General features: G+C 42.2%; 1 protein-coding gene across 16 annotated transcripts; it reads left to right on the plus strand.

Annotated features, from left to right (window-relative positions):
• Window positions 1–1,995: 1,995 nt before the first annotated feature.
• Window positions 1,996–23,326, plus strand: LOC115131975 (target of Nesh-SH3-like). Of its 16 annotated transcripts, XM_065023689.1 has the most exons (23): window positions 1,996–2,248; window positions 4,120–4,188; window positions 4,286–4,421; window positions 5,413–5,603; window positions 6,460–6,512; window positions 8,062–8,101; window positions 8,477–8,554; window positions 8,738–8,812; window positions 9,874–10,080; window positions 10,444–10,521; window positions 11,608–11,811; window positions 12,480–12,545; window positions 13,343–13,429; window positions 16,361–16,423; window positions 16,721–16,843; window positions 16,980–17,069; window positions 17,187–17,396; window positions 18,653–18,758; window positions 19,587–19,666; window positions 20,527–20,556; window positions 20,985–21,143; window positions 21,254–21,376; window positions 21,535–23,326. In XM_065023689.1, exons 1-23 carry the CDS (start codon window positions 1,996–1,998, stop codon window positions 21,648–21,650), a joined length of 2,637 nt encoding a protein of 878 aa, XP_064879761.1. In that variant the 3' UTR covers window positions 21,651–23,326. The 16 variants fall into 16 exon arrangements, with proteins under 16 accessions (XP_064879761.1, XP_064879763.1, XP_064879764.1 ...); XM_065023691.1 differs by lacking the exon at window positions 13,343–13,429; XM_065023693.1 differs by lacking the exon at window positions 10,444–10,521 and having other exon boundaries at window positions 2,073–2,248.
• The last annotated feature ends 1,948 nt before the right edge of the window (window positions 23,327–25,274 follow it).

A 25,274-nucleotide genomic window follows, 5' to 3' on the forward strand; every position in this document is an offset into this window, starting at 1 on the left:
AGAGCCACATCAATTTACAGAAATACTCATCATAAATGTTGATGAAAATACAAGTGTTATACATGCAATGTTAGATGCACTTCTCCTTAAAACAACCGCTGTGTCAGGTTTCAAAAAAGCTTTACGGAAAAAGCAAACCATGCAATAATCTGAGTACGGCACTCAGAGACCAAACAAGCCAAAAAGATATCCGCCATATTGTGCAGTCAACAGAAGTCAGAAATAACATTATAAATATTCACCTACCTTTGATCTTCATCAGAATGCACTCCCAGGAATCCCAGTTCCACAATAAATGTTTGTTTTTGATAATGTCCATCATTTATGTCCAAATTCCTCCTTGTTGTTAGCGCGTTCAGCCCAGTAATCCAAATTCATGACGCACGAGCAGACAAAATGTCAAAACGTTCCATTACAGTCCGTAGAAACATGTCAAACGATATATAGAATCAATCTTTAGGATGTTTTTAACATAAATCTTCAATGATGTTCCAACCGGAGAATTCCTTTGTCTGTAGAATTGCGATGGAACAGAGATCGCTCTCACATGAATGAGCGTCACGAGCTCAAGGAATTCTGGCAGATCTCTGACTCATTCCCCTCTCATTCGCCCCCACTTTACAGTAGAAGCATCAAACAAGGTTCTAAAGACTGTTGACATCTAGTGGAAGCCTTAGGAAGTGCAACATGACCAATATCCTACTGTATCTTCAATAGGGAATGAGTTGAAAGATGACCAACCTCAGATTTCCCACTTCCTGGTTGGATTTTTTCTCAGGTTTTTGCCTGCCATATGAGTTGTGTTATACTCACAGACATCATTCAAACAGTTGTAGAAACTTCAGAGTGTTTTCTATCAAAATATACTAATATGCATATATTGGCAACTGGGACTGAGTAGCAGGCAGTTTACTCTGGGCACCTTATTCATCCAAGCTACTCAATAATGCCCCAGCCATAAGAAGTTAAGTAAGCATTTTACGGTAAAGTCTACACTTGTTCTATTCGGCGCATGTGACAAATAAAGTTTGATTTGATTGAAGAGGTTCGTGGGTCATCGATAATGAAGGCACCAATATTATATCCAAGGTTCATCCCAAGTTTGCTCTGTGAATGGGAGTGATTAGGCTATCGTTAAAACCTAATTAATTCTCTGAGTGATGATTGGGGTTAGCTGGAGTGCCAGAACGCTCGCCTTGCCTCTTGCCTGTGTGGGCATTAAAAGGGCGGGCTGTTGACTGATGTGTGTGACGACAAAAAACTGCCACAACATCCTTTTCCGAACACCATCTTGATCCCCTTTATGTGGCATTTTAAGCCTGCTTTTCATTAGCATTTAACAGCCTCTTTAACCCAGCAGCTGAATCAGTCCAGTTCCTGCATGGTGGGAAATGGGAACCTGGTGGACAAGGGAAACGCTTTTCCGAAGCTAAAGAGCCTTATTACCAGGTTCAAATTAGCTAAATTACTCATGTTTAGGACATTTCCCAGACAGCTATTTAGCCTCTGTTCTTTAATAATGACTTTTCTGAACTCTTTGGAGCTCAACCTTCAAGAGTTACATCCTCCATTGCATTTCACCTTCTAATTTGACCTCTCCTGTGCTGACGCACTCCCTCAAGCCTGACAATATCAGTGGGTTTCAAGTCCTTTGGGTTTATCCTAATAGTCCAATTTTATGACTGATGAAAGGAATCAAGTATCCCATCTCCTGTATGCGTTCAGGGTAATATTGGCTGCAGTTGAAGAGTACTGCAGTCTGTTTCCTGAAAACCACAAACACAATCCTGTTTGATTAATCCCTTGGGTACCTAGGGAGAGGCAGCTGTTTATCTTGCAATTACCCCTAAATTAATCTGTGTCCAGAAGTTTTTCTAAATGCAGCACTTATAGATGCAATTCACAAATGCTCTGCACAGAATTTGCAATCTGCTCATGTTCATGTGAGGTGCTGAAGGTTAGCTGTGATGGAATGCACTAGCATCTTTAGGTACAATGCACCACAGTTCAACTAATCATATCCACAATGCAATTCAACTGTATTATTCTACTTGTTGCCCTTTAACAGTGAGAAGACAGAACATGAAGGTTCGCATCAACGCTACGGGCGACACCATCGTGATGAAGTTTGTCCGTCCCAACCCTGACACCAAGCTGGAGGGCTACATCCTGGGCTACGGCAGCAGCATGTTCTCTAAACAGTTCATTCAGCTGCCTGAGAATGGAGAGCCCTACGAGACTGAGATAGGTAAGACCAGTCTATGGTAAGACCACGCACACACACGCACACACTAACCTATTGACTCTCAGGGATTCATCAGATAGTCATAACATAACAGTGTGTATTGTGACTCCAACATACGTCAGTATGGGTGAGAAACCGTTCCTCTGACAAACCTAGCAACTTGTCTTTGTAGAGCACAGAGATTCTCCAAACAGGGTGAAAAGGGCAGGAGTTACACTAAGCATTCCACAGTGTTGACTTTCCTCTTTAAAACCCTTTCCTGCAGCTCAATGGGTTCCATTCATCATCAACCACAGCCTCTCATGAGATACATCCCAGCATCCCAGCCCACTACGGCACCTTAGCAGGGCAGCACAGGGCCAGTGGAAGATTACTTTATAGCTTGTGTAGATCATCTATTGAGTGTGAAACCACATAGAATTCGAATGATACGCTGTTGCTTATTTTTCTTGATACTCCCACTCACTAAAATCACTTGAGTTAAAGTGAACATCGGAGTGTTTTCATAATTAAATCAAACAAATACGGTTCCTTTATTGCTGTTTTGTGTTGATCTGTTCGGATTTATGATAGGCACGAAATGAGAGCAGGTCAGGAACAGGTTTCCTCTTGTTGTATGAAAAGGTCTCAATGGCCACTGGCTATGAAGTGTTAGAGTAGAAAGGAACCAGAGACTAAAGAGAATGGAACAACTCCCTTGGCTGGCTCCCCAATCAGTGAAAGGAGCACTGTTTGTTCAATGCGGAATTGATTTTTAGTCACTTTTCCTTGAGCCCTTTCACCTGTGTGAGAGAACAGAAGTGATCAAACATCATTTCTCACTGGTACAAACTGTGACCTTCCATGTACAAAAACAATGACGACAAAGAGCTGAGTTAAATTGGTCTCAGGTGCCCCTTCAGAACACCTGAGAGAGCCCAGAGGGATCCAAAGAGAGGGTAGACAGAACCTTCTCAGCAACAATGACACACGTAGTAGTCCAATAGGATATGGTTGTGTTACTGTGACTCTCTGGGATCCTCTTCTGTGCTGACTTTTAACTTATTTAAAGTGTTTCCCCACACCCAACAGTTTGCTTTATTTTAAGCAACCAAGTGACTATCATTTGTCCAATGCCCCACCCATAACATTGTGCCAGCTTCGATCCATGCCAGCCTGCTCCTGCTCCTGGCATGCCAGCTCAAGTGCTCTGGCTGTATGTTAATCCATTGAACACCAGGACCTAGTCAGGCCCTTAGTGCTCCACCCTTCACATCCTGTCTATTTTGTTCTGTATAGTTATTCATTAATGAGCTCACCATTCTCATGCAATAGAAACACAATATTTTTGGATCACTGTTTTTATAGCACATTGAATCCAAGCGGCCAGATGTGTCTTAACTGTGTTCCAGATCCATACCCATATTTCACCCCTCCTAGCTAGCCTCAGACACTGTTTGCATTTGGGCAAGTATTATAACAATAGACAACTGTTAGATTGTGGGAGGATAATATAAACCCCTTAGAGAATTTACTGTACGTATTAAAGTCTCTGCAGGTTGGACAACGTTCCATTGTTCCGAGGAGTTCAAGCAACTCAACTGCATTTCAATTTACCATCCGAACGACTGTTTGTTTTCATCTGTTGTGCTTAAAGTCAAGCTCTTTCATCTGTGTATCTGCTCTGTTTCTGTTTACAGCGGATTTGAATAGTTTCAGCCCATCTCCTTAACACCAGAGACCTGGCTGGGTAGTGACTCACCAGGCGTCAGCAGGACTCTTTCTTCCCAAACCCTTCTTTCACTGCCCAGGACAATATTTCCCCCCTTCTGGTATTTTCCTTTTTCCATGACAGAGAAATCAATGTGACAACGTTTTATTTTTTAACCTGTCAGACGCTGAACCCAAGTATCTTGTTGCTGTCCAGCCAATCCCGAGCAACGACGTAAAGAAACAATGCACAGGTACCTGCGGCAGTTTGTCTACGCATCTAAAAGGTTCAATCAGGTCATCAAATCTGTTGCAAATATAATGTATGACCCTTGACCTTTGTCCTCACAGGAAAGGTCAACCTGGAGAAGCCACTCCACCTGGTTATTGGCTCCGTCACCCCAACCTCTGTGCTGCTGTCCTGGGGAACCTTCCTGAAGACGCCCTACGAAGCAGGCAACATCATGAACGACTGTTTGGAAGACGGGTGAGTTATAACCTACCGCACCGCCAGCCAGGCATCTGGTTCCAGTTCCATGTTGCATTTTTCAGGCCAAAGCTTCCACAGAAACAGCCTCACTCAGCTCAAAATGGATGACAGGTGAATGCAGTTACACACTGTTAAGGCATTCAGACTATCTGCTTTTCACAAAAGAGAAGGATCTAGTTGAAATCAGGTGCACACACTGAGATCTGAATACCAGGCTGTTATTGCTAGCTATATATAAAGATGACATACTGTATGGATGCTTTACTAGATTTAAACTCATACCCTGCATTCAATGTACTGTGCCGTCGAACCTTGGAGGATTTATGACGCATAACAGTTCTGTAGAGAAACGTTGAGAAAGTGTGCCATTTATTTTCTATGGAAAATGGAGCATGGGAATGGACCGAGGTCTTTTCCAATGCAGGTGTGTGCAGGAGTTGACTGAGAATACATGGACTGTACTGCTGGGACACAAACACACTTTTCCATCACTCGATTTATGCTCCACCTTAAATACATTCTAGAATTTCCCCCATTCCGTAAGTTGGAGGAGTCGTTGGAAATCTCGACCTAAGTTACAGCTGAGAGTTCCCCCTTCTATCTGGTGGCTTATTAAAAGCTAATATCAGTTCCTTCTGTTTACTGCTTGGCTACTGCCGGCAGCGCTACCCAGAAAGACAATCCCCGAGGGCATGAAAAGGGATCGGTTGACACTGACGAGATGACCTGAGATATCGGAGCCAGAATTAACAATAGCTACCGGAGGAAGCTTGTTTAACATATTAGTCACGATGGTTCATCAGACCACAGCCGTAGAGCTGGAATAGCCACCCATACTGTATGATGTGGAGCACGCCTGCTGTGCTTTCCTGGTCGATGAGAAAAGAGGCAGAATTTTCCAAAGGTTAGAGTTTGCCATAAAGATGCACAGCTACTGTACATGAATCAGCATGTTGTTTACTGTGCCTTGTTTGTCCCTCCCATGCAGACACTACACTGTCCGCTACAGGGAGAGGAACAGGATGTGGATCTACCAGACCTGCCCCACCAGCGACACTGTGGTTGACAACCTGAAGCCCGACACCCCATATGAGTTTGGGGTCCGCTCCAACAAAGACGAACGCAGCGGAATCTGGAGCAAGCCTGTCATTCACAAAACCAACATGGGCTCAGGGTTGGGTAGGTTACTTTCTACATGTAATAGTTACTAGTTACCTGTCCAAAATTGTAATCAGTAATGTAACTTTTGAATTACCCAAACTCAGTAACGTAATCTGATTACTTTCAGTTACTTTTGGATTACTTCCCCTTAAGAGGCATTAGAAGTTTTGGCCTTTCTAGGGAGTTTTTCCTAGCCACCGTGCTTCTACACCTGCATTGCTTGCTGTTTGGGGTTTTAGGCTGGGTTTCTGTACAGCACTTTGAGATATCAGCTGATGTACGAAGGGCTATATAAATAAAAAAATATTTTTTTTAATTTTATTTTTATTTTTTTATTAGAAGAAGACAAAAAGGATCCATCAAACACATTTGTTGTGTCATCAAAGTGGTCTCTGACTTGTGGTCAGACTTGCTCAAGTGGAACAAACGTAAACTTACCAGCTTCTTTTCAATGCTGAATTGAATGCCGTTGAGAAAACAGAAAGGTGTCATAATGTATTTATTTTTTGAGCAAACATCCTTTCCGAATTTAAAAATGATCCAAGAAGTAGTCATCTACTTTTTAAAACGTATCTGTAATCTGATTACAATATTTCAGCTGGAAATGTATCTGATTACATTGACAGTTACTTCCCAACCCTGCATGGGCCGTATGTACATCATACTTAGGAAAATGAAAATCAGAGAGTTCAGGCAGTACCTCCTCGTTTTATTTTTGAAGAAGTCGGTAAGAAATCTTTGTGTCTCAAGAACAAAAAATAAAACATCCATATCATGTGAGCCATTTTGTGCTTTGTTCCTACTTGCCAGACTTTCAAAAGATGACCTACCGACACATAGCAATTGTTTACATCTTCTTCTCCATGTTTTGCAGATAAAAGCGTCCAGAAACCCTACAAGCACCGGACCCCTATTGTGAAGCCAATGGTATGTGCTATGTTTGTTGGCCATGCAGCATAAGAACCTATGACCTACGGGACTCTCAGTCTCTGTATTACATTCCACAGGCATACGTATTCTCACACTACAACTTTACCCTACCACTCATTATTATTTCTTCAAGAAAATATTTTTTAATTTCCTGCTGTCACTGTGGAGGGAGAATATACAAAGGTGGTGAGAGAGGGTGAGAAGCAGAGCATAGCTGAGCTGTATAAGACCAGAGTAGAGTCGATCAACTGCTGTCTGCTTCCCCTGTCTGACCCCAGCACCCGGCCTGAGAGACTCTTTAACGTGGGTTTAAGAGGGTCACCCTCACAGCCCTGCTGTGACAGGCAGAACATCGCAAATCAACACATGACGCGCTCGCGCTGACATAGTCTTTCTGCCTACTCACAATCAATCAATCAATCAGATGTATTTATTTCTAAAGCCCTTTTTACATCAGCAGATGTCACAAAGAGCTATACAGAAACCCAGCCTAATCCTTTTTCCAATCTCTTTCGTGGTGGCTATTTTGATTTTGTAGCTTATATGCAAGTGTGACTGACATATGACCCTTGATCTCTCGTGTGTGTGTGAGTGAGTGAGTGAGTGAGTGTGTGAGTGAGTGAGTGAGTGAGTGAGTGAGTGAGTGAGTGAGTGAGTGAGTGAGTGAGTGAGTGAGTGAGTGAGTGAGTGAGTGAGTGAGTGAGTGAGTGAGTGTGTGAGTGAGTGAGTGAGTCTAAGTCAGGTACCAGTAGGTGAAGTGTAGACAGCAGACCATAAATGTTTTCTGGTGAAAGGGCTTTTCCAGGCAGAAGTCAGGAGTGATGTATGTGCCGTTAAGGGATGTTGAAGGGCACGTTAGGTACGCTAGATGTCTCAAGGGAGACTCTCAGTAATGTATGTGTCGTTAAGGGAGGCTGAAGGGCACGTTAGGTACGCTAGATGTCTCAAGGGAGACTCTCAGTGATGTATGTGCCGTTAAGGGATGTTGAAGGGCACGTTAGATGTCTCAAGGGAGACTCTCAGTGATCTATGTGCCGTTAAGGGATGTTGAAGGGCACGTTAGGTACGCTAGATGTCTCAAGGGAGACTCTCAGTGATGTATGTGCCGTTAAGGGAGGCTGAAGGGCACGTTAGGTACGCTAGATGTCTCAAGGGGGACTCTCAGTGATGTATGTGCTGTTAAGGGATGTTGAAGGGCACGTTAGGTACGCTAGATGTCTCAAGGGAGACTCTCAGTGATGTATGTGCCGTTAAGGGATGTTGAAGGGCATGTTAGGTACGCTAGATGTCTCAAGGGAGACTCTCAGTGATGTATGTGCCGTTAAGGGAGGCTGAAGGGCACGTTAGGTACGCTAGATGTCTCAAGGGAGACTCTCAGTGATGTAGCACTCAAGGGAAGACAGCACAAAGCACAACGCTATCCTCACCATAAAACGAAAACATGACTTTAGCACGGGTAGCGTATTAGCGTTGACATATGAACTGTGGCTGTGGATCTGGTGGCAATAAAACCGTCCACCAACTGTAGATTGTTTTTGTTTCTCAGAAACCACCCATGTCCCGTGCACTTTTCCCACCTCGTCCAGGTAAGCCATTTCCGTGTAATCACTTGAAACCAGAACTTTTATATTGCATCCAAATGAAACAGCGAGTAATGCTACATGTCCATATGCATGTCCAGGCAACACCGTTACCTAAGCTTTATTCCAATGTACAGGAATGTAGATGTCATGATATTGTTCCAGGTGTATAAGTCCAGACAGCTAAATGCTACTTACCCTTGTTACACCTGCTTTCTGAGGATATAGATGCATATTACACTGTTTTACACTGTTTTAATATGGTATAATGCCTATGTAATGTAAAGTGTTGGTTTACAGCATCACTACTTTAGACATAGGGAGTATGTTGCAGCTACTTGAAATCCTACCTATCTCCTCTTGATTCCCTTTCTCTCCCAGCTATTCACAATAAGACTCAGCCTAGACTCCCTCTGACCAAAAACCAAGGTTTCCCAGGAGCTCCCAAGACATCTTTTGGTGATTACTCTCTCTCTCATTCTAACTTTTCACATTGTTTTTTTTTATTGTTGCCAAAACACTACTATTTTCACTGTCTTTAAAGACCTTCTGTGGTCAAACACATTTCCTGCCCAACACCTTCGCTACCTTTGCACTTTGTTCCTATTCATACTTTATGAAACGTGATATTATTTTCTACAGCACCACCAGAGAGACACCTGGAAGCTGGACCTGACCCCCGCTCCAATGAGCCTCAATGGCCACAGTTCCCACTGGGTAAACAGCGACTGACATTTTGAATCATATCAAGCTTTATTCGCAGTCAGTCATCGCTTGGCTATGTCCACTACGCTGCTGCGAGGGGAGGGGTGGGCTGGGGTGGGGGGTGAGAACCGCAGCTGTTCGTTGTGATTGGCTGCATGCTGGCATGCCTTGAGTCCACTGAGAGGTAGAAAGTCCCTGGATCGTGGAGATGGTGGTGGCACAGGACGGTGCCTCCACAGAGTTGGAAGTCTGCGCATACGTTTCTGCCAGAGCAAATGCGAAGGGCACGCATGACGGTGATTTTGTTTTGCTTAGACCTCAGGCGCTGTGAGAGGATTGGCTGCTTGTTTTGCTCAGTTTCCCTCCATACTGTATCAGTCCAACTCTGCACTTTACCTTTACCCCTCTCTCTCTTCCACTCTTTCTTTCTTTCACCCATAGCTCATCCATTGATCTATTCATCCATCCTTTTTCAATTGTTCTGCTGTTTGTTCTTCCCATGTTTATACCCACAACCTCTGTGACTCTCTCTCTCTACAGCAGTGTCCATCAAAATCCATCATTTCATATGTTTGTGTCCACACACCATGACGTCTTTCTTGACATCAGCCATCTCAATCATCTCTCTCCATGTTTCATCCCTGTCATCTCATTGGTTTACAGAGTTGTTGCACTTAAAGCCAGTGGCAATGCTGGGTTTAAACAGTCTGCATGACAACACTGCATGCAAAAAACGTGCTTCAAATACTTTCTGTCCCTCTAAATACTTCTGTCCCTTCTGTCCCTCTAAATATAAAGACTTTGTGTGTATTTCAATGAGGTACAACTACATTATGTGACAAAGTTAAATCAACCTGAATCCACTATTTAAAAAAGATAAATAACTACAATCTTATACAGTCAATGAAAGGCATCTCAGAGCCAAAGAGATGGATTTGAATGCCTGTCTATGAACTGTTGATATTGATCTCAACAATTGGGCATCAAAATGTTCCATAAGGTATGTCCTTATGTGACTCCACAGATTCCAGTCCCCATAATCAAAGTTGACCTCCCTCTTCCCTCTCACCCAGACGGAGGAAACAGTATTAGAAATGCTTCCTCTCCTCTCGTGGACCTCCCTCCTGCCCCCCCCCAACTCCTTCCCACCAAAACCCCCAGTACCTCCTCTGCCACCCCTGTCCTTAACAACCCCTCTCCACCCGGTGAAAAGCAACAGGGAAAGACCCAACCCAGGGGACCTACTAGCGCCACAGTGAAGCCACATAACCCTTCCTCTGGTAATTTCCACCTTTCAACTCTCTTTTACCTTCTTCTTCTTTTAAATAGTCTGTAATGTCATGTTAAGGGCATCAGAGTATACTCTGGTACCCCTCAAAAAAGTTATCTAAAATGCCTAACTCTCTTTGTAGAAAACGCCTAGATGTTTACTGAAACAGAAAGACGTACTGGTATCTAAAGCTATTAGGGACATTTGAACTTTTTATGAAGTGAGGCAGGAATCCTTTGCTTTCCTTTACCTCAATGGGTAGTCTTTGAGAGTGCTGCCCGAGTAACAGATAGAGCTTCCTTGCCTATCTTGAATTTCTCTACAGACCACTGTAACCCAACCCTCCAGATAAAACCATTTTTTCCCCACACAGCTCTCAGCGAATCACAGAAAGGAGCAGCACTGCTAACCCCCGCCCTGGGCAGTGAGAAAGCCAATAATAACAACTTGGGTAACGATGACCTCATCGTATGAATGCCCTCACTGTGTTTTGCCTCAGCTGGTCTACGTACACTCCGCTGTCTGTCTGCTGTCCACGGTGTCAACGTCATCTCAGACCACAGCTTCAGTGTTGTTGTCCAGCTTTAATGCACACTCATTGGTCCACAGCTTCAGTGTTGTTGTCCAGCTTTAATGTACACTCATTGGTCCACAGCTTCAGTGTTGTTGTCCAGCTTTAATGTACACTCATTGGTCCACAGCTTCAGTGTTGTTGTCCAGCTTTAATGTACACTCATTGGTCCACAGCTTCAGTGTTGTTGTCCAGCTTTAATGTACACTCATTGGTCCACAGCTTCAGTGTTGTTGTCCAGCTTTAATGTACACTCATTGGTCCACAGCTTCAGTGTTGTTGTCCAGCTTTAATGCACACTCATTGGTCCACAGCTTCAGTGTTGTTGTCCAGCTTTAATGCACACTCATTGGTCCACAGCTTCAGTGTTGTTGTCCAGCTTTAATGCACACTCATTGGTCCACAGCTTCAGTGTTGTTGTCCAGCTTTAATGCACACTCACTGGTCCACAGGTCATGATCAGGAGTTGGACTGAATGCCCGTTATTGCACCATCCACCACATTATCAACCACATTACTGCATTATCCATATCTGCATGGCATACACAATCTGACAGTCATGGTTACGCTGCACTGCTTAGCCCCAACAGCATCTATGACTCTATTCCTCAAGATTGTGGAAGCTTTAGGATGAAAAATGCTTGAAAGATCCTACAGTAAATATTGTTTTCGTCACAAAATTAATTAAAAGTACACAAAAAAAAACATGCAACACTTATAACAACAAGGCTAACATGAGTTAAGAGCTCATGTTAGGGAACTACAGTAGATGCCTTCAATCAAACTACACTATTGAATGCTGCAGATCTATTTGAGAGATCATTGATTGAATCATCCTCACTAACCCCACTATTCCACTCCTAAGGGCCGTGGCTCCCAGCATACCTGAATGGCACAACAGCATTGTCTTTAACATTGAGACTACACATTGTAACAGGTTCTACAATTGTTTTTGTGGTTTTCTAGGTCAAGGCAGCCAGAGAAATTTGAAACCCCATGGCCCGGCCATCACACTGATAGGCAGGACCATGAAGTCTCCTGCTGCCACAAACCCTCTCTTTCCCTTCACTGATGGCTCAAGACAAGATACCCCATCCTCCTCCTCTTCCTCTTCCTCATCCCTTCTTCGTAGGGCTAATAACTCATCACAGACCTCCAGGACACCAGGGGGTAATGGAATCTCTCTCTCCCCTTTTCTTATCCTCCACTTCCTCTTCCTCCTCCTCCTCATCTTCCTCCTACTATGTCATCTCCTTGTGGTTTTCTTGAAATCCCCTCTACCCCCACAAACCCTGTGTAACAAGTGTGCAAGACTTCCTCCAAACCAACCACAAATGTTGTCATATCTGGGAAGAGATTGAGGTCAGGCAAAGATTACAGAGTTGGTTCGGCATCAAGTGCCTAATTTCACCCTGCACAACATGTGGAGAGCGTGACTGATCAGTCACGCTTCGACGTAGCTTGTCATCTTCGCGGTCAAGATTTGTCCTGGCTGTCCAATCTATCCATCTCTCGACTCTCGCACCATCTGAAGAAGTCACTGCTACTTTTAGAAAGATCTGTCAGATACGGTCAGCATGTCGTAGATTCTGGTTGCAGCACGGGTCAGCCATGTTAAGACAGAGCTTTCCACTGTCTTTGGGGAAACACGTTGTTCACTTGAGGCTGAAGCTCTGACAGGCATCTCCGCTGGTCCATCACCTCCTTTTCCTATTTATTTTCCTCCTCACAAGGCCTGTTGGGAGATTCATCTTTAATCTCTTTTTTTCCTGAAGAATTAAGTCTGAGCTAACAATACTAGCTGCTTTTTCCATAACAGTCACTCTTCTTCTCCACAGCCAATGGTAAGCATCACAAAGGAACCGGCCTCCCCAAACCAGTCGTTTGGAACAGACTGAGAATGGGTAAAAAGAGCTGATATTTCTCCTCTGTGTCTCTCATCCATTAACCCATACAGTTTGTTGGCGTTGTGGGGGCATCATCAACCAATATCGGTGTCGTTCACCCATTCATTTTGTTTGTCAATAATGTGTCTGTCTAACCATCCATCCATCCATTCATCAGCCCGTCAGTCTGTCTATCCATACGTTGTCCAAGGGTCTTGGTGTTCTTGGTTTTAATGCAAGCTTCTGCAGATTCAATGCTGTTGCAGGCTTCAAAAGCTCATGACAACGAGTAATCAAAGGGGTATTAAGTAATCACTGCTCTTTTTAGGGAGGTAAGTCTGTGTTAGTACCCATTTGTGGTGGTGGGGAAACTCAGTTCATGAAACTGAAGCAGTTTCAGAGGTCTTCAAAGATCAGGGTCTTTGTATGCCGAGCTACATAACCGATGCTGTTTCTCTGTCACAAACTGGCAAACTGGAAGTCAAATCAATGTTGAGCTGCTTATGGTTGGGGTTCACCCTGTGCATGATTGTATGCATGTCAGTCCTGTACTGTCCTCATTGAGCATGAGATGTGGTTGGGTTGTCTATCATCATCATTCACTCTATGTTTGTGCTCTGTTTCATGTTATGGTCAATCGGTTGTGTCTTTACTGATAATGCAAAACAGTGGAATACTCAAGGAGGATTCTTTGAAAGATCTTAATTGATATGTTCAGATACCATCGATGTCTTCAAGTGTCTGGACACGCCACATTTCCCTCAAAGACACAATAGGTTTGGGAATAGGTTTTAATCTTAGTACTTTTCCTGCAGCAAACACAAACAACTCGCTGTTGGAGGACATAAACCCTGATGTTTTGGGCCGTTCAGGCTTTTCTTCCATTGAGGACCAGTTCTATGGTAAAATGGCATGAATCCAGTCTTATCTGCACCCTGCGCAAAGCTAGCCCTGCCCACACTGACACACGCTAGCTTCCACCGCCATCATTTCCGCCCAGACTGCATGAGTCGGCCATGTTGGATGTAAAATACGTCTTGTTTTGATCAAAACACTGGACGACCATCACTAAAAATTCGACCAAAGGCTTCAGTTCAGACGAGCCTTTGGAAAATACTTTCCTTTTTTGGAAAGTATGACGTCTGAGGGTCATTAGCTTATTTTTAAGAACCTTATTTTGGCGTGTTTCTCACCAAGCTTTGCACTTTCTCTTACCACATGTTAAGAAATAAAGTGTTCTATAATAGCCCTGCCGCCGTGTAATGAACTTGACATTTTGTTTGGAGGGTGGCTCAAATGTTATTTTCATCTATTTTCCTGGGTAGGTTCCACATGCTTCTGGCCTGATTGCTATTTTCATCTATTTTCCTGGGTAGGTTCCACATGCTTCTGGCCTGATTGTTATTTTCATCTATTTTCCTGGGTAGGTTCCACATGCTTCTGGCCTGATTGTTATTTTCATCTATTTTCCTGGGTAGGTTCCACATGCTTCTGGCCTGATTGTTATTTTCATCTATTTTCCTGGGTAGGTTCCACATGCTTCTGGCCTGATTGTTATTTTCATCTATTTTCCTGGGTAGGTTCCACATGCTTCTGGCCTGATTGTTATTTTCATCTATTTTCCTGGGTAGGTTCCACATGCTTCTGGCCTGATTGTTATTTTCATCTATTTTCCTGGGTAGGTTCCACATGCTTCTGGCCTGATTGTTATTTTCATCTATTTTCCTGGGTAGGTTCCACATGCTTCTGTCGCGATTGTTATTTTCATCTATTTTCCTGGGTAGGTTCCACATGCTTCTGGCCTGATTGTTATTTTCATCTATTTTCCTGGGTAGGTTCCACATGCTTCTGGCCTGATTGTTATTTTCATCTATTTTCCTGGGTAGGTTCCACATGCTTCTGGCGCGATTGTTATTTTCATCTATTTTCCTGGGTAGGTTCCACATGTTTCTGGCCTGATTGTTATTTTCATCTATTTTCCTGGGTAGGTTCCACATGCTTCTGGCCTGATTGTTATTTTCATCTATTTTCCTGGGTAGGTTCCACATGCTTCTGGCCTGATTGTTATTTTCATCTATTTTCCTGGGTAGGTTCCACATGCTTCTGGCCTGATTGTTATTTTCATCTATTTTCCTGGGTAGGTTCCACATGCTTCTGTCGCGATTGTTATTTTCATCTATTTTCCTGGGTAGGTTCCACATGCTTCTGGCCTGATTGTTATTTTCATCTATTTTCCTGGGTAGGTTCCACATGCTTCTGTCGCGATTGTTATTTTCATCTATTTTCCTGGGTAGGTTCCACATGCTTCTGGCCTGATTGTTATTTTCATCTATTTTCCTGTGTAGGTTCCACATGCTTCTGGCGCGATTGTTATTTTCATCTATTTTCCTGGGTAGGTTCCACATGTTTCTGGCCTGATTGCAAGTATTGACTTAAGAAGAACAATACTCTTCCCAGGCTAGTGCATCACTGTGGAGGTGCCAATGTTTAGAGTACCCATCATGCAATCAGGAGAGCATGCATCAGCTTTTCATCAGCTACAGGAATTCAATGTTTGCATTTGGTTACAGATTTGTGTCTGTATGAACTAGACTTAGTGGACTAATATGTTTGCATGAGTAGACAGGTCACAGTGCAAAGGCAGAAAAAGTCAGCAGTCAATAATGATTGTGTTTGGTGGCTTGTCACTTGATTATGCAGTCACCTATGATCAAGGTTCACTGCATGTTCTGTACAATGTGAAACATTTGTAATCTTTATTTATGCTGGTTCCATGTGGCTCGAAAAATGCACTGTTTTACGATTACATAGAACACTGTCATTGCAGAGAAATATCTATTCTTACTCCGATTTCAGTAGACTCACAGTTTTATAAATGTATAACATATGCTATCCTGAATGACAGCATGAAAAAAGTTTGGGAAAGCTTTTCTTTTTAAGTAGAACCATGTTTTCTAGAAACTGTAGAGTTGGATAAAGCAGTGCTAACTGCAAACTGGCAGTATTTCAAACATGGATATTTACATGTAATTGATGGAAAGTAATGGACCCATATTGTTTTATATTACCAGCTAAAATGTTTCAGAGCTACACCAGCTTTTATGTACTGGGGCTTTGCATTTAGCATATTTTCTTATGGATTAGGACCAATTCCTTGATTGTGAAGAATTTGGCCTCAATGCAACAGAGCGCTAATTGGCAACAGGTTAAGCATTTAGTTCTGGGTAACTTTCAGAACATGTGTAAAACCTCAAGGAATTACAAAGGATTGTTCATGTTTTAAGGTTCATTGGGCGTAGGGTATGAGGTTTTACCATCCATTTATTTATACAGTCCATATAGAGTTCCTCCCAGGCATAAAGATGCCCAAATAATTTTCCACAGCTCATGGTCATCAGTATGGTATGCTATCTAGAACCTAAAAGGGTTCTTCTGCTGTCCTCGTAGGAGAACCCTTTTTGGTTCCTTTACACAAAGGGTTCTACATGGAACTCAAAAGAGTTCTACCTGGAAGCAAAAAGGGTTCTCCTATGGGGACAGCAGAAGAACCCTTTTTGGAAAGCTTTTCTCTAACAGTGTATGACAGATGGTGCATGTCAGATACGTGATGAAATCCTGATGTTTTCTCTAGATATTGCCGATTGTGTCAACAATGGTCAAGTTATTTGGGTTATTCTACAAGTGGCGGTGAAAGAGTGTTCCACTGTTTTTCATTTAAGATGACCTCTTCAAGGCAAATAATACCAGAGAGACGAATGAATGGTTCTCGCATAAATTGTAATGTTTAGTGGTTATGTGATTGACTGTTGTTTCCTTTGATTTCTATTTTTCAGGATCTCGTCCGTCCATTCCTGTCAACAAAAAGACCAACCTGGTTGGCAAACCTGGTGATATGAGTAAGGTTTAGTTGGATGTAATAATAACACATAATTGAATATTGAGCAGTTTTCTATACATCATCCACTACCTGAAATGGGGGGGTGTACACACCAGTTCCCAAACTCCATTATAAACCAGCTGTTAGTGAAAGAGTATTTTGTCATCATGAAGTTTGTCATTTGGCTGAGCTTATGTTTACAACCTCAAAGGCACTTTTCCTCTAAGCAAATATAGAAATATTGAGAAAGCCAAGAAAAACGACAAACTTTTTTGTTGTTGTAAACAACGTGCTTTCCAAACTCTGTTCTTTACAGACAAGCTGAATGTCTTGAAGCAAACGGACAAGGCCTCCATTTTGAAGAAGTTTCCATCAGTGACGACTAAACCTGCCAAGCAAGACCGCAGACACACAACAACGACTGCACCATCAGCCAACGGTATAACCGATCACATTTCAGGGCTAAATTATGTCCTAAGTAGACCTACATTACTGGTGCCCCATGTGAGGACAATCCTTAAATGTGTTTTGTGGAGCTCTAAAGCATATCCTTGTCCTTTCTCATCCTCTCACAGACATCTGGTTTGAAACCTGGGAGAACTCCTCATTATTCAGCTCCCTACCAGCCTCTGACGTGGACGCATTGGGAAAGAAACGTTTCGTTGGTAAGTATAAAAAAAACTTATTGTAACTATCATGTACTTCTATTGTCCCTGGCAGAAAATGACTACATGGTCGATTTGAACCAGTAGATCCTTTAAATGTGATCTCTGTTCCCTAAGCACCCCATGTAGTCTACAAGACGGACAAGAAACCAGACGAGCCTTGTTCCATCACCACCTCTCTCAGCTACTTCCCAGAGGAGGAGGGCGGGGAGACAAATGTGACAGCCCCACCCAAGTCTCCGCCCTCCAACCTCACCGTGGTAACGGTGGAGGGATGCCCCTCCTTCATCATTCTAGACTGGGAAAAGACCGACAACGACACCACAGGTGGGGAGAGTGGGACACTGTACCTGTCTATGTACTCCAACTACAATGCAAATGCATAGCAACATACACCACCGTTCAAAAGTTTGGGGAAACGTAGAAATGTAATTGTTTTTCAAAGAAACACAAAAAAAATCCATTAAAATAACTTCAAATTGATCAGAAATACAATGTAGACATTGTTAATGTTGTAAATGACTATTGTATTTGGAAACGGCTGATTTTATATGGAATATCTACATAGGCGTACAGAGGCCCATTATCAGCAACCATCACTCCTGTGTTCCAATGGCACGTTGTGTTAGCTAATCCAAGTTTATCATTTTAAAATGATCTTTAGAAAAACCCTTTTCAAATTATGTTAGCACAGCTAAAAACTGTTGTCCTGATAAATACAGCAAGAGCAGGAGGACAAGTACATTAGAGTGTCTAGTTTGAGAAGGCCAGCATCCCGGAGTCGCCTCTTCACTGTTGACGTTGAGACTGGTGTTTTGCAGGCACTATTTAATGAAGCTGCCAGTTGAGGACTTGTGAGGCATCTGTTTCTCAAACTAGACACTCTAATGCACTTGTCCTCTTGCTCAGTTGTGCACCGGGGCCTCCCATTCCTCTTTCTATTCTGGTTAGAACCAGTTTGCGCTGTTCTGTGAAGGGAGTAGTACACAGCATTGTACGAGATCTTCCGTTTCATGGCAATTTATCGCATGGAATAGCCTTCATTTCTCAGAATAAGAATAGACTGATGAGTCTCAGAAGAAAGTCCTTTGTTTCTGGCCATTTTGAGCCTGTAATCGAACCCACAAATGCTCATGCTCCAGATACTCAACTAGTCTAAAGAAGGCCAGTTTTATTGCTTCTTTAATCAGTACAACAGTTTTCAGCTGTGCTAACATAATTGCAAAAGGGTATTCTTATGATCAATCAAAAGTGTATAATTTTACAAGGCTAACACAACGTGCTATTGGAACACAGGAGTGATGGTTGATGATAATGGGCCTTTGTACGCCTATGTAGATATTCCATTAAAAAATCTGCCATTTCCAGCTACAATAATAATTTTCAACATTAGCAATGTCTACACTGTATTTCTGATCAATTTGATGTTATTTTAATGGACAGAAATGTGCTTTGAAAAACATGGACTTTTCTAAGTGACCCCAAACTTTTTAACGGTAGTGTACATTGGAAAGTGTGACTCTGAATATTGGGATACTTGGTGAATTCTTGAATTCAACAGTGATTTCCTGGTTGTTGTGTAGAATATGAGGTCATCTCTACAACGAAGGGACCAGATGGTACTCAGGTGTCCATCCTGACCACCAACCAGACTCACACTGCAGTGGAGAACCTCAAACCCGAGAGCAGGTATATAACATAACATCTTTGTGCCTGTGTTTCAGATTGATACAACACATTGTATTCTCTCGGTATGCTCTCTCTCAGTCCTCAGACGGTAGCTTTTTTCAGAGCTTTGAAAAAGTCTGAAAATGCATGCACTCGCTACCGGAAGTCTGCTAAATAACTCAAATGTAAATGCTTGTGAAGCTTAAACTTTCTGAAAGGCTTTCGTTCATGGAAATAATACAGAATTGAATTATTCATTGTATTATTACTACTTTTGTCAGAAGGATTAGCTAGCTAGCTATGTCTGGTTAAGATCAGGACCTGCACTTCTCTCTGGCGTAGTTGGAGAAGAAAGGTTCTTCACGTGTGGAGAGCAGAGGAGGGCCGCCACGCTCCCTAGGTTTTTAATGAAACCTGAATATGGGACTATTTGACATTAAAGAAGTGATAGAATATAAACCAGGGCTTCCTGTGAGCTGAGCCTGCTGAGGCTGCTGGCACGTGGTGGACCAATCGCTGTGTCTGAACATCTCATATGGAGGAGACATTAGCGACTCTTTGGCTCTCCTGGCTCTCTGGACTGCACTGTCTAGAGAAGAGATAAATAGGGAGGCAATACTAGAGCCTCATTTTTCCTTGCTGTAACAACAAGGCCGAACAAGAATACACTACGTTTCCATCAAAATACTGTGTCCACTTTAAACGCTGTGAGGATTAGAGGAAAATGTGATTCTGTGGAAATGATTGCTTGCAATTGGAAATGGAGCGGAAATTGGAATCTGGAGCGAGTCGGTAGGATAATCGCTGTGAGACCTTCTGATAGTGACACTTCCTGCTCTTACCTCACAGCTACGAGTTCAAGGTGAAACCCAAGAACGAGCTTGGAGAGGGGCCACCCAGTGAGCCTGTGTCCTTCAACACTGAATCAGGTACAGTATGGGCCACGTTGTTTTCTAGGCCAGCACTAATAGGCCTCATTAAATGACACAAGAACTTGGTGATTGGTTGTTTTGTTGAATCACCATTACCTATTCAGGAGTCAGTTAAAAGTTCAAGAGCCACATCTGGCCTTTTGCGTAGGCCATATGTTGACAAGATCAGGCATTTGGCGTTAAACAAACAAACAAGCATCCACTAAAATACGCACGTACAAACGTACTAACGCACAGCCTCGTCAGCCAGCTCCAGTCATGTCTGGCGGTCCACCACTTACCGGTGTAGGGGTCTGTAATTAACTAGCTGTTATTAACCTAATGATTTCAGCATGGCCCCTCCATTTCCATAACATTGGCTGTTGCCTCTCCATGTAAACTGCCTCCAAACCCAGGAGTGCTGTCGGCTGCCAGCTCTCCCTCATCCTGCATTGCAGCTCACAACACACTCAATCAAACTCACTAATACAACAGCGTATCATAAATGAATGGCAAGTAGGGAATCAGGTCATATTTATGTTTCTGGGAGGACCTCACCACTGGGCCTCATTGGCTCACAGAGGCTTACCCTCTATGTGAGAGATGAGGATGAGTTTGAAGGCAGATGATTTGTCCTGGAGTCTCCTGGAGTCCCACACTACCATATCAGACTGTCTCTTCAGTGCCAAAGTGGACTAATTTGCTACAAGACGTGTGGTTTTGTGGTCTTTTATTTAGGAGAATCACCAACTTATTTCAAAATCTTTTGGAACCATTTGTACAGTCTATTCTGAGAAGAAGACATTTGAAAGCACCTACTAACTCACATTTCTCTCTCTGCCTCTTTTTCTTCATCTCTCCATCCCTCCGTCCTGCAGCGGACCCACGTGTGAGTGAGAATGTCTCAGGTAAGCCCCTCAGTCTGTGGTCTGTCCTGAGCACCGGTCCCAGGTGACACATTCCACCAGGCTGAATGAATGGATGATCTAAGGAAGGTCTGGCCTGGCACAGTGAGAGTCTGTGGAGACTCAGGCCACCGTGCCCCAGTGCAGCAGTACACTGCTCTCCATCCAATATCTATGAGCTCACTTCTTCCACACCCAACTCACAGCCAGACCAAACATTTACACAGCTAAATGAATGGAGACATTTTTATTTTCCCTTTCATTTCATCAGTAGTAAAAGGCTGTGATACACTAAAAAGACAACTCTGATTGGGAATGCAAATATACATTTGGGCTTCTACTCATCTCTATTTTCTTAATTATTATCTTTGTTTCATGATTCATGCCTTTGATATTCCACGTTCTAATATTTTGTTAATTATTTTCTGTAGGAAAAGATGCCATCTGGACCCAGTTCCCCTTCAAGACAGACTCATACTCAGAGTGCAATGGCAAGCAGTATGTGAAGAGGACCTGGTACCGCAAGTTTGTGGGCATCCAGCTCTGCAACTCCCTCCGATACAAGATATATCTGAGTGATTCTCTCAACGGTCAGTTCTGCTTCCGGCGCTCAGTGTCTATAGTACAGTACAGAACAGTACTGTAGATCAGTTTAAATGGCCATCCCTTTCGAAAACTTTTTCCCCTAATAACTTTACAGGTAAATTTTACAACATTGGGGACCAGACTGGCCATGGTGAGGACCACTGTCAGTTTGTAGACTCGTTCCTGGATGGGAGGACAGGAAACCAAGTCAGGGCTGACCAGCTGCCAGCAAGAGAAGGTACAAGCTACAGCACTGACACATCTATCTTTCAATTGTTGAAATGAGAACCTGTTAAGAATATGCTTAATATCCATGCCTGAAAACAACTACATTTTCACAATGTCTAAAACGACTCAAAGTTCAGCCCCTCACTTCATTTTGTCTGTTACATACAGGGTATTACAGGGCTATGAGACAAGAGCCGGTCAACTTTGGTCAGATAGGAGGGAACTCTCACGTCACCTACGTGTCATGGTACGAGTGTGGAACGGCCATTCCTGGCAAATGGTAGGACCCCCCAAAGCTGTCTGTGGAGAAGCCCGAAGGATATACAGTACATATCAAACCGTCTGGGAAGGTGGCAGGAGGGGTCCTTCTACACATCCAATCAGTCTCTGGATGCTACATATCCCCATCCAGCCACCTCCGAACCCCCAGCCATGTAAAAACCTGTACAGGATCTCCGGGTCAGGTTAATATAATGTCCATATGTAATAGCCTTATCTTATTTATCAAACATGACAAAAAGTAAAAATAACATAGTATGAGATAGATGGAGAAACTTCTAACTAACAGTGTGAGGTAACAAACATACAGTAGATATCTTTTTTACATTTTTATAATGGGAAGCTGGCTCCCTGAAACTTATTTTGATAACGTGTATAATATTATTTATCAAAGTGTTTGATGCCATGTTCCGAGTTCTAGGAAATGGGTTATAATGCAACGCTTTTGCTGTACAGTACAAGTTGTAGAGTTTCAGACAACCTGCCGGAATTTCATGGTTTCATTCAGTGACCGATTCATGGTGCAAGAATTGTTCCATAAATTGGTCAGTCTTAGGGCTCTATTCAATCCGTATCGCTGAAGCTCAGCATTGCGGCACGATTGAAATTTAAAGGCAATATTCCCGAGTTAGCGGAGACTGCATTCATGGTAAACGCTGCATATGTCGGCTCAATGGGAAATGACCTTCACATTTCCATCACGCAATCTGTAACGCTTCAGCCAAACAAATTGAATCCAGCCCTAGTTCAATATACACCTTCAGAGAAGATAATGCTGTAAATATTAACATGAAGTCCACTCTCACACATATCCAATAACCAGTGGAGGCTGCTGAGGGGAGGACGGCTCATAATAATGGCTGGAACGGAGTGAATGGAATGGCATGAAACATATGGAAACCATGTATTTGCTGTATTTGAAAACATTCCACTAATTCCCCTCCAGTCATTACCACGAGCCCGTCCTCCCCAATTAAGGTGCCACCAACCTCCTGTGCCAGTAGTTCATTGTATGAATGTTGACCGAGCAAAGTCACCTAAAACCAAAAACAAGCATTGGAAAATAAGCACAGAGGACGTCTCGTACCAAACCAATATTTCTCCTTCATTAGCCCTGATATATGGGGTGGCTATGCATGGGAGGTCTTTACACTTGTAATTTGCACAGCATAAATGTATTTATATGTATATGGAGAGAAAGTATTTTTTCAACTAACTTTTTCAAAAGACACGTCCCTTAAAGCGAACGCTCATACTTCACAGTGTTCCACTGGCAACATTTTACATCCTCTGATACAACACGTTGTATATATATCATGTTGGAAAATAAGAGGGATATCTTATCTTCTTAGTAGCCTTGATAAATGGTACAGAGAGGAGTCCTGTTGAATCATTTCTTAGTTTTGTACAAAAATACACTTTTGGCTCAATGCGCTTGCAGATCAGTGTTTTTATACTTATTTTTTATGGAGAATGTTTGTCATATGGAACTGTACTCTTGTTTTTTTAAACATACTTTCATTTCTGTATCTATTTTCAATAATAAAAACAGAAGTTCTGTTACTTTTTTATTTAAAAAAATATGTCCTTGCCATTTTTCACTTTGGGTAACTAGAGTGATAGTGTTTTCCAGTTGAAGGAGCGTAAAGGTGGAACTTGAAAAATAAACTGCCTTCCTTAACTGGGCTGCTCTGTTTCATCCATAGAATTTCTATTAGGTCTAAAAGAAAATGTAGTGGTTTTTATGGTCTGTCTATGTTGACATGAGATGTTGACCACCACTGAGCCGATCCCCTTACAGCTCATACATCCTGGTGTACTTTCCCCATGTCAGAGTAGAACCACATCGCCAATTAGAAAGATCAACAGACATCCATGGATTACCACGCTTTTCCAGAGAGAGCCCAACGAAGGCCAAATTCAACACAGGGACATTCTTCCAAATCGCAGGGGCAAGGGGAAAAAAGGCTCTCATTGTCTGTATTAGCTTTCCAAGAGAAAGTTATAGTCTGGGCATAACAGCTCATGTCACATCAAGGTGGAGTGTTCCCTCAAATAGGACAGTAGTCTGATCCCAGGAACCTGACTGCATCTCCCACAGCTGACCTACATACACTTTTAGAAGCCGTCTTTCAAAAGGAAGTTCAAGTTATGTCACTCTCATACAAAACCAACAGGCTAAATACTGCTAAAATAAACACTATACAAAACCAGCAGGCTAAATACTGCTAAAATAAACACTATACAAAACCAGCAGGCTAAATACTGCTAAAATAACCACTCTCATACAAAACCAGCAGGCTAAATACTGCTAAAATAACCACTCTCATACAAAACCAGCAGGCTAAATACTGCTAAAATAACCACTCTCATACAAAACCAGCAGGCTAAATACTGCTAAAATAACCACTCTCATACAAAACCAGCAGGCTAAATACTGCTAAAATAACCACTCTCATACAAAACCAGCAGGCTAAATACTGCTAAAATAACCACTCTCATACAAAACCAGCAGGCTAAATACTGCTAAAAATAAACACTATACAAAACCGACAGGTTAAATACTGCTAAAATAAACACTATACAAAACCAACAGGTTAAATACTGCTAAAATAACCACTTCATACAAAACCAACAGGTTAAATACTGCTAAAATAAACACCTTATACAAAACCAACAGGTTAAATACTGCTAAAATAACCACTTCATACAAAACCAACAGGTTAAATACTGCTAAAATAACCACTTCATACAAAACCAACAGGTTAAATACTGCTAAAATAACCACTTCATACAAAACCAACAGGTTAAATACTGCTAAAATAAACACTTTATACAAAACCAACAGGTTAAATACTGCTAAAATAACCACTTCATACAAAACCAACAGGTTAAATACTGCTAAAATAACCACTATAGAAAACCAGCAGGCTAAATACTGCTAAAATAAACACTATACAAAACCGACAGGTTAAATACTGCTAAAATAACCACTTCATACAAAACCAACAGGTTAAATACTGCTAAACTAACCACTTCATACAACACCCGACAGGTTAAATACTGCTAAAATAAACACCTTATACAAAACCAGCAGGCCAAATACTGCTAAAATAACCACTTCATACAAAACCAACTAGCTAAATACTGCTAAACTAACTAGAGGTCGACCGATTATCATCTTTCAATGCCGATACCGATACCGATCATTGGGGGGCCAAAAAAACGGATACCGATTAATCGGCCACTTTTTAAAATGTATTTGTAATAATCACAATTACAACAATACTGAATGAACACTTATTTGAATATAATACATCAATAAAATCAATTTAGCCTCAAATAAATAATGAAACCTGTTCAATTTGGTTTAAATAATGCAAAAACAAAGTGTTGGAGAAGAAAGTAAAAGTGCAATATGTGCCATGTAAGAAAGCTAACGTTTAAGTTCCTTGCTCAGAACATGAGAACATATGAAAGCTGGTGGTTCCTTTTAACATGAGTCTTCAATATTCCCAGGTAAGAAGTTTTAGGTTGTAGTTATTATAGGAATTATAGGACTATTTCTCTCTATACCATTTGTATTTCATTAACCTTTGACTATTGGATGTTCTTATAGGCACTTTAGT

The sequence above is a fragment of the Oncorhynchus nerka genome, linkage group LG2, assembly GCF_034236695.1.
Source record: "Oncorhynchus nerka isolate Pitt River linkage group LG2, Oner_Uvic_2.0, whole genome shotgun sequence".
NCBI classification, from domain to species: Eukaryota; Metazoa; Chordata; class Actinopteri; order Salmoniformes; family Salmonidae; genus Oncorhynchus; species Oncorhynchus nerka.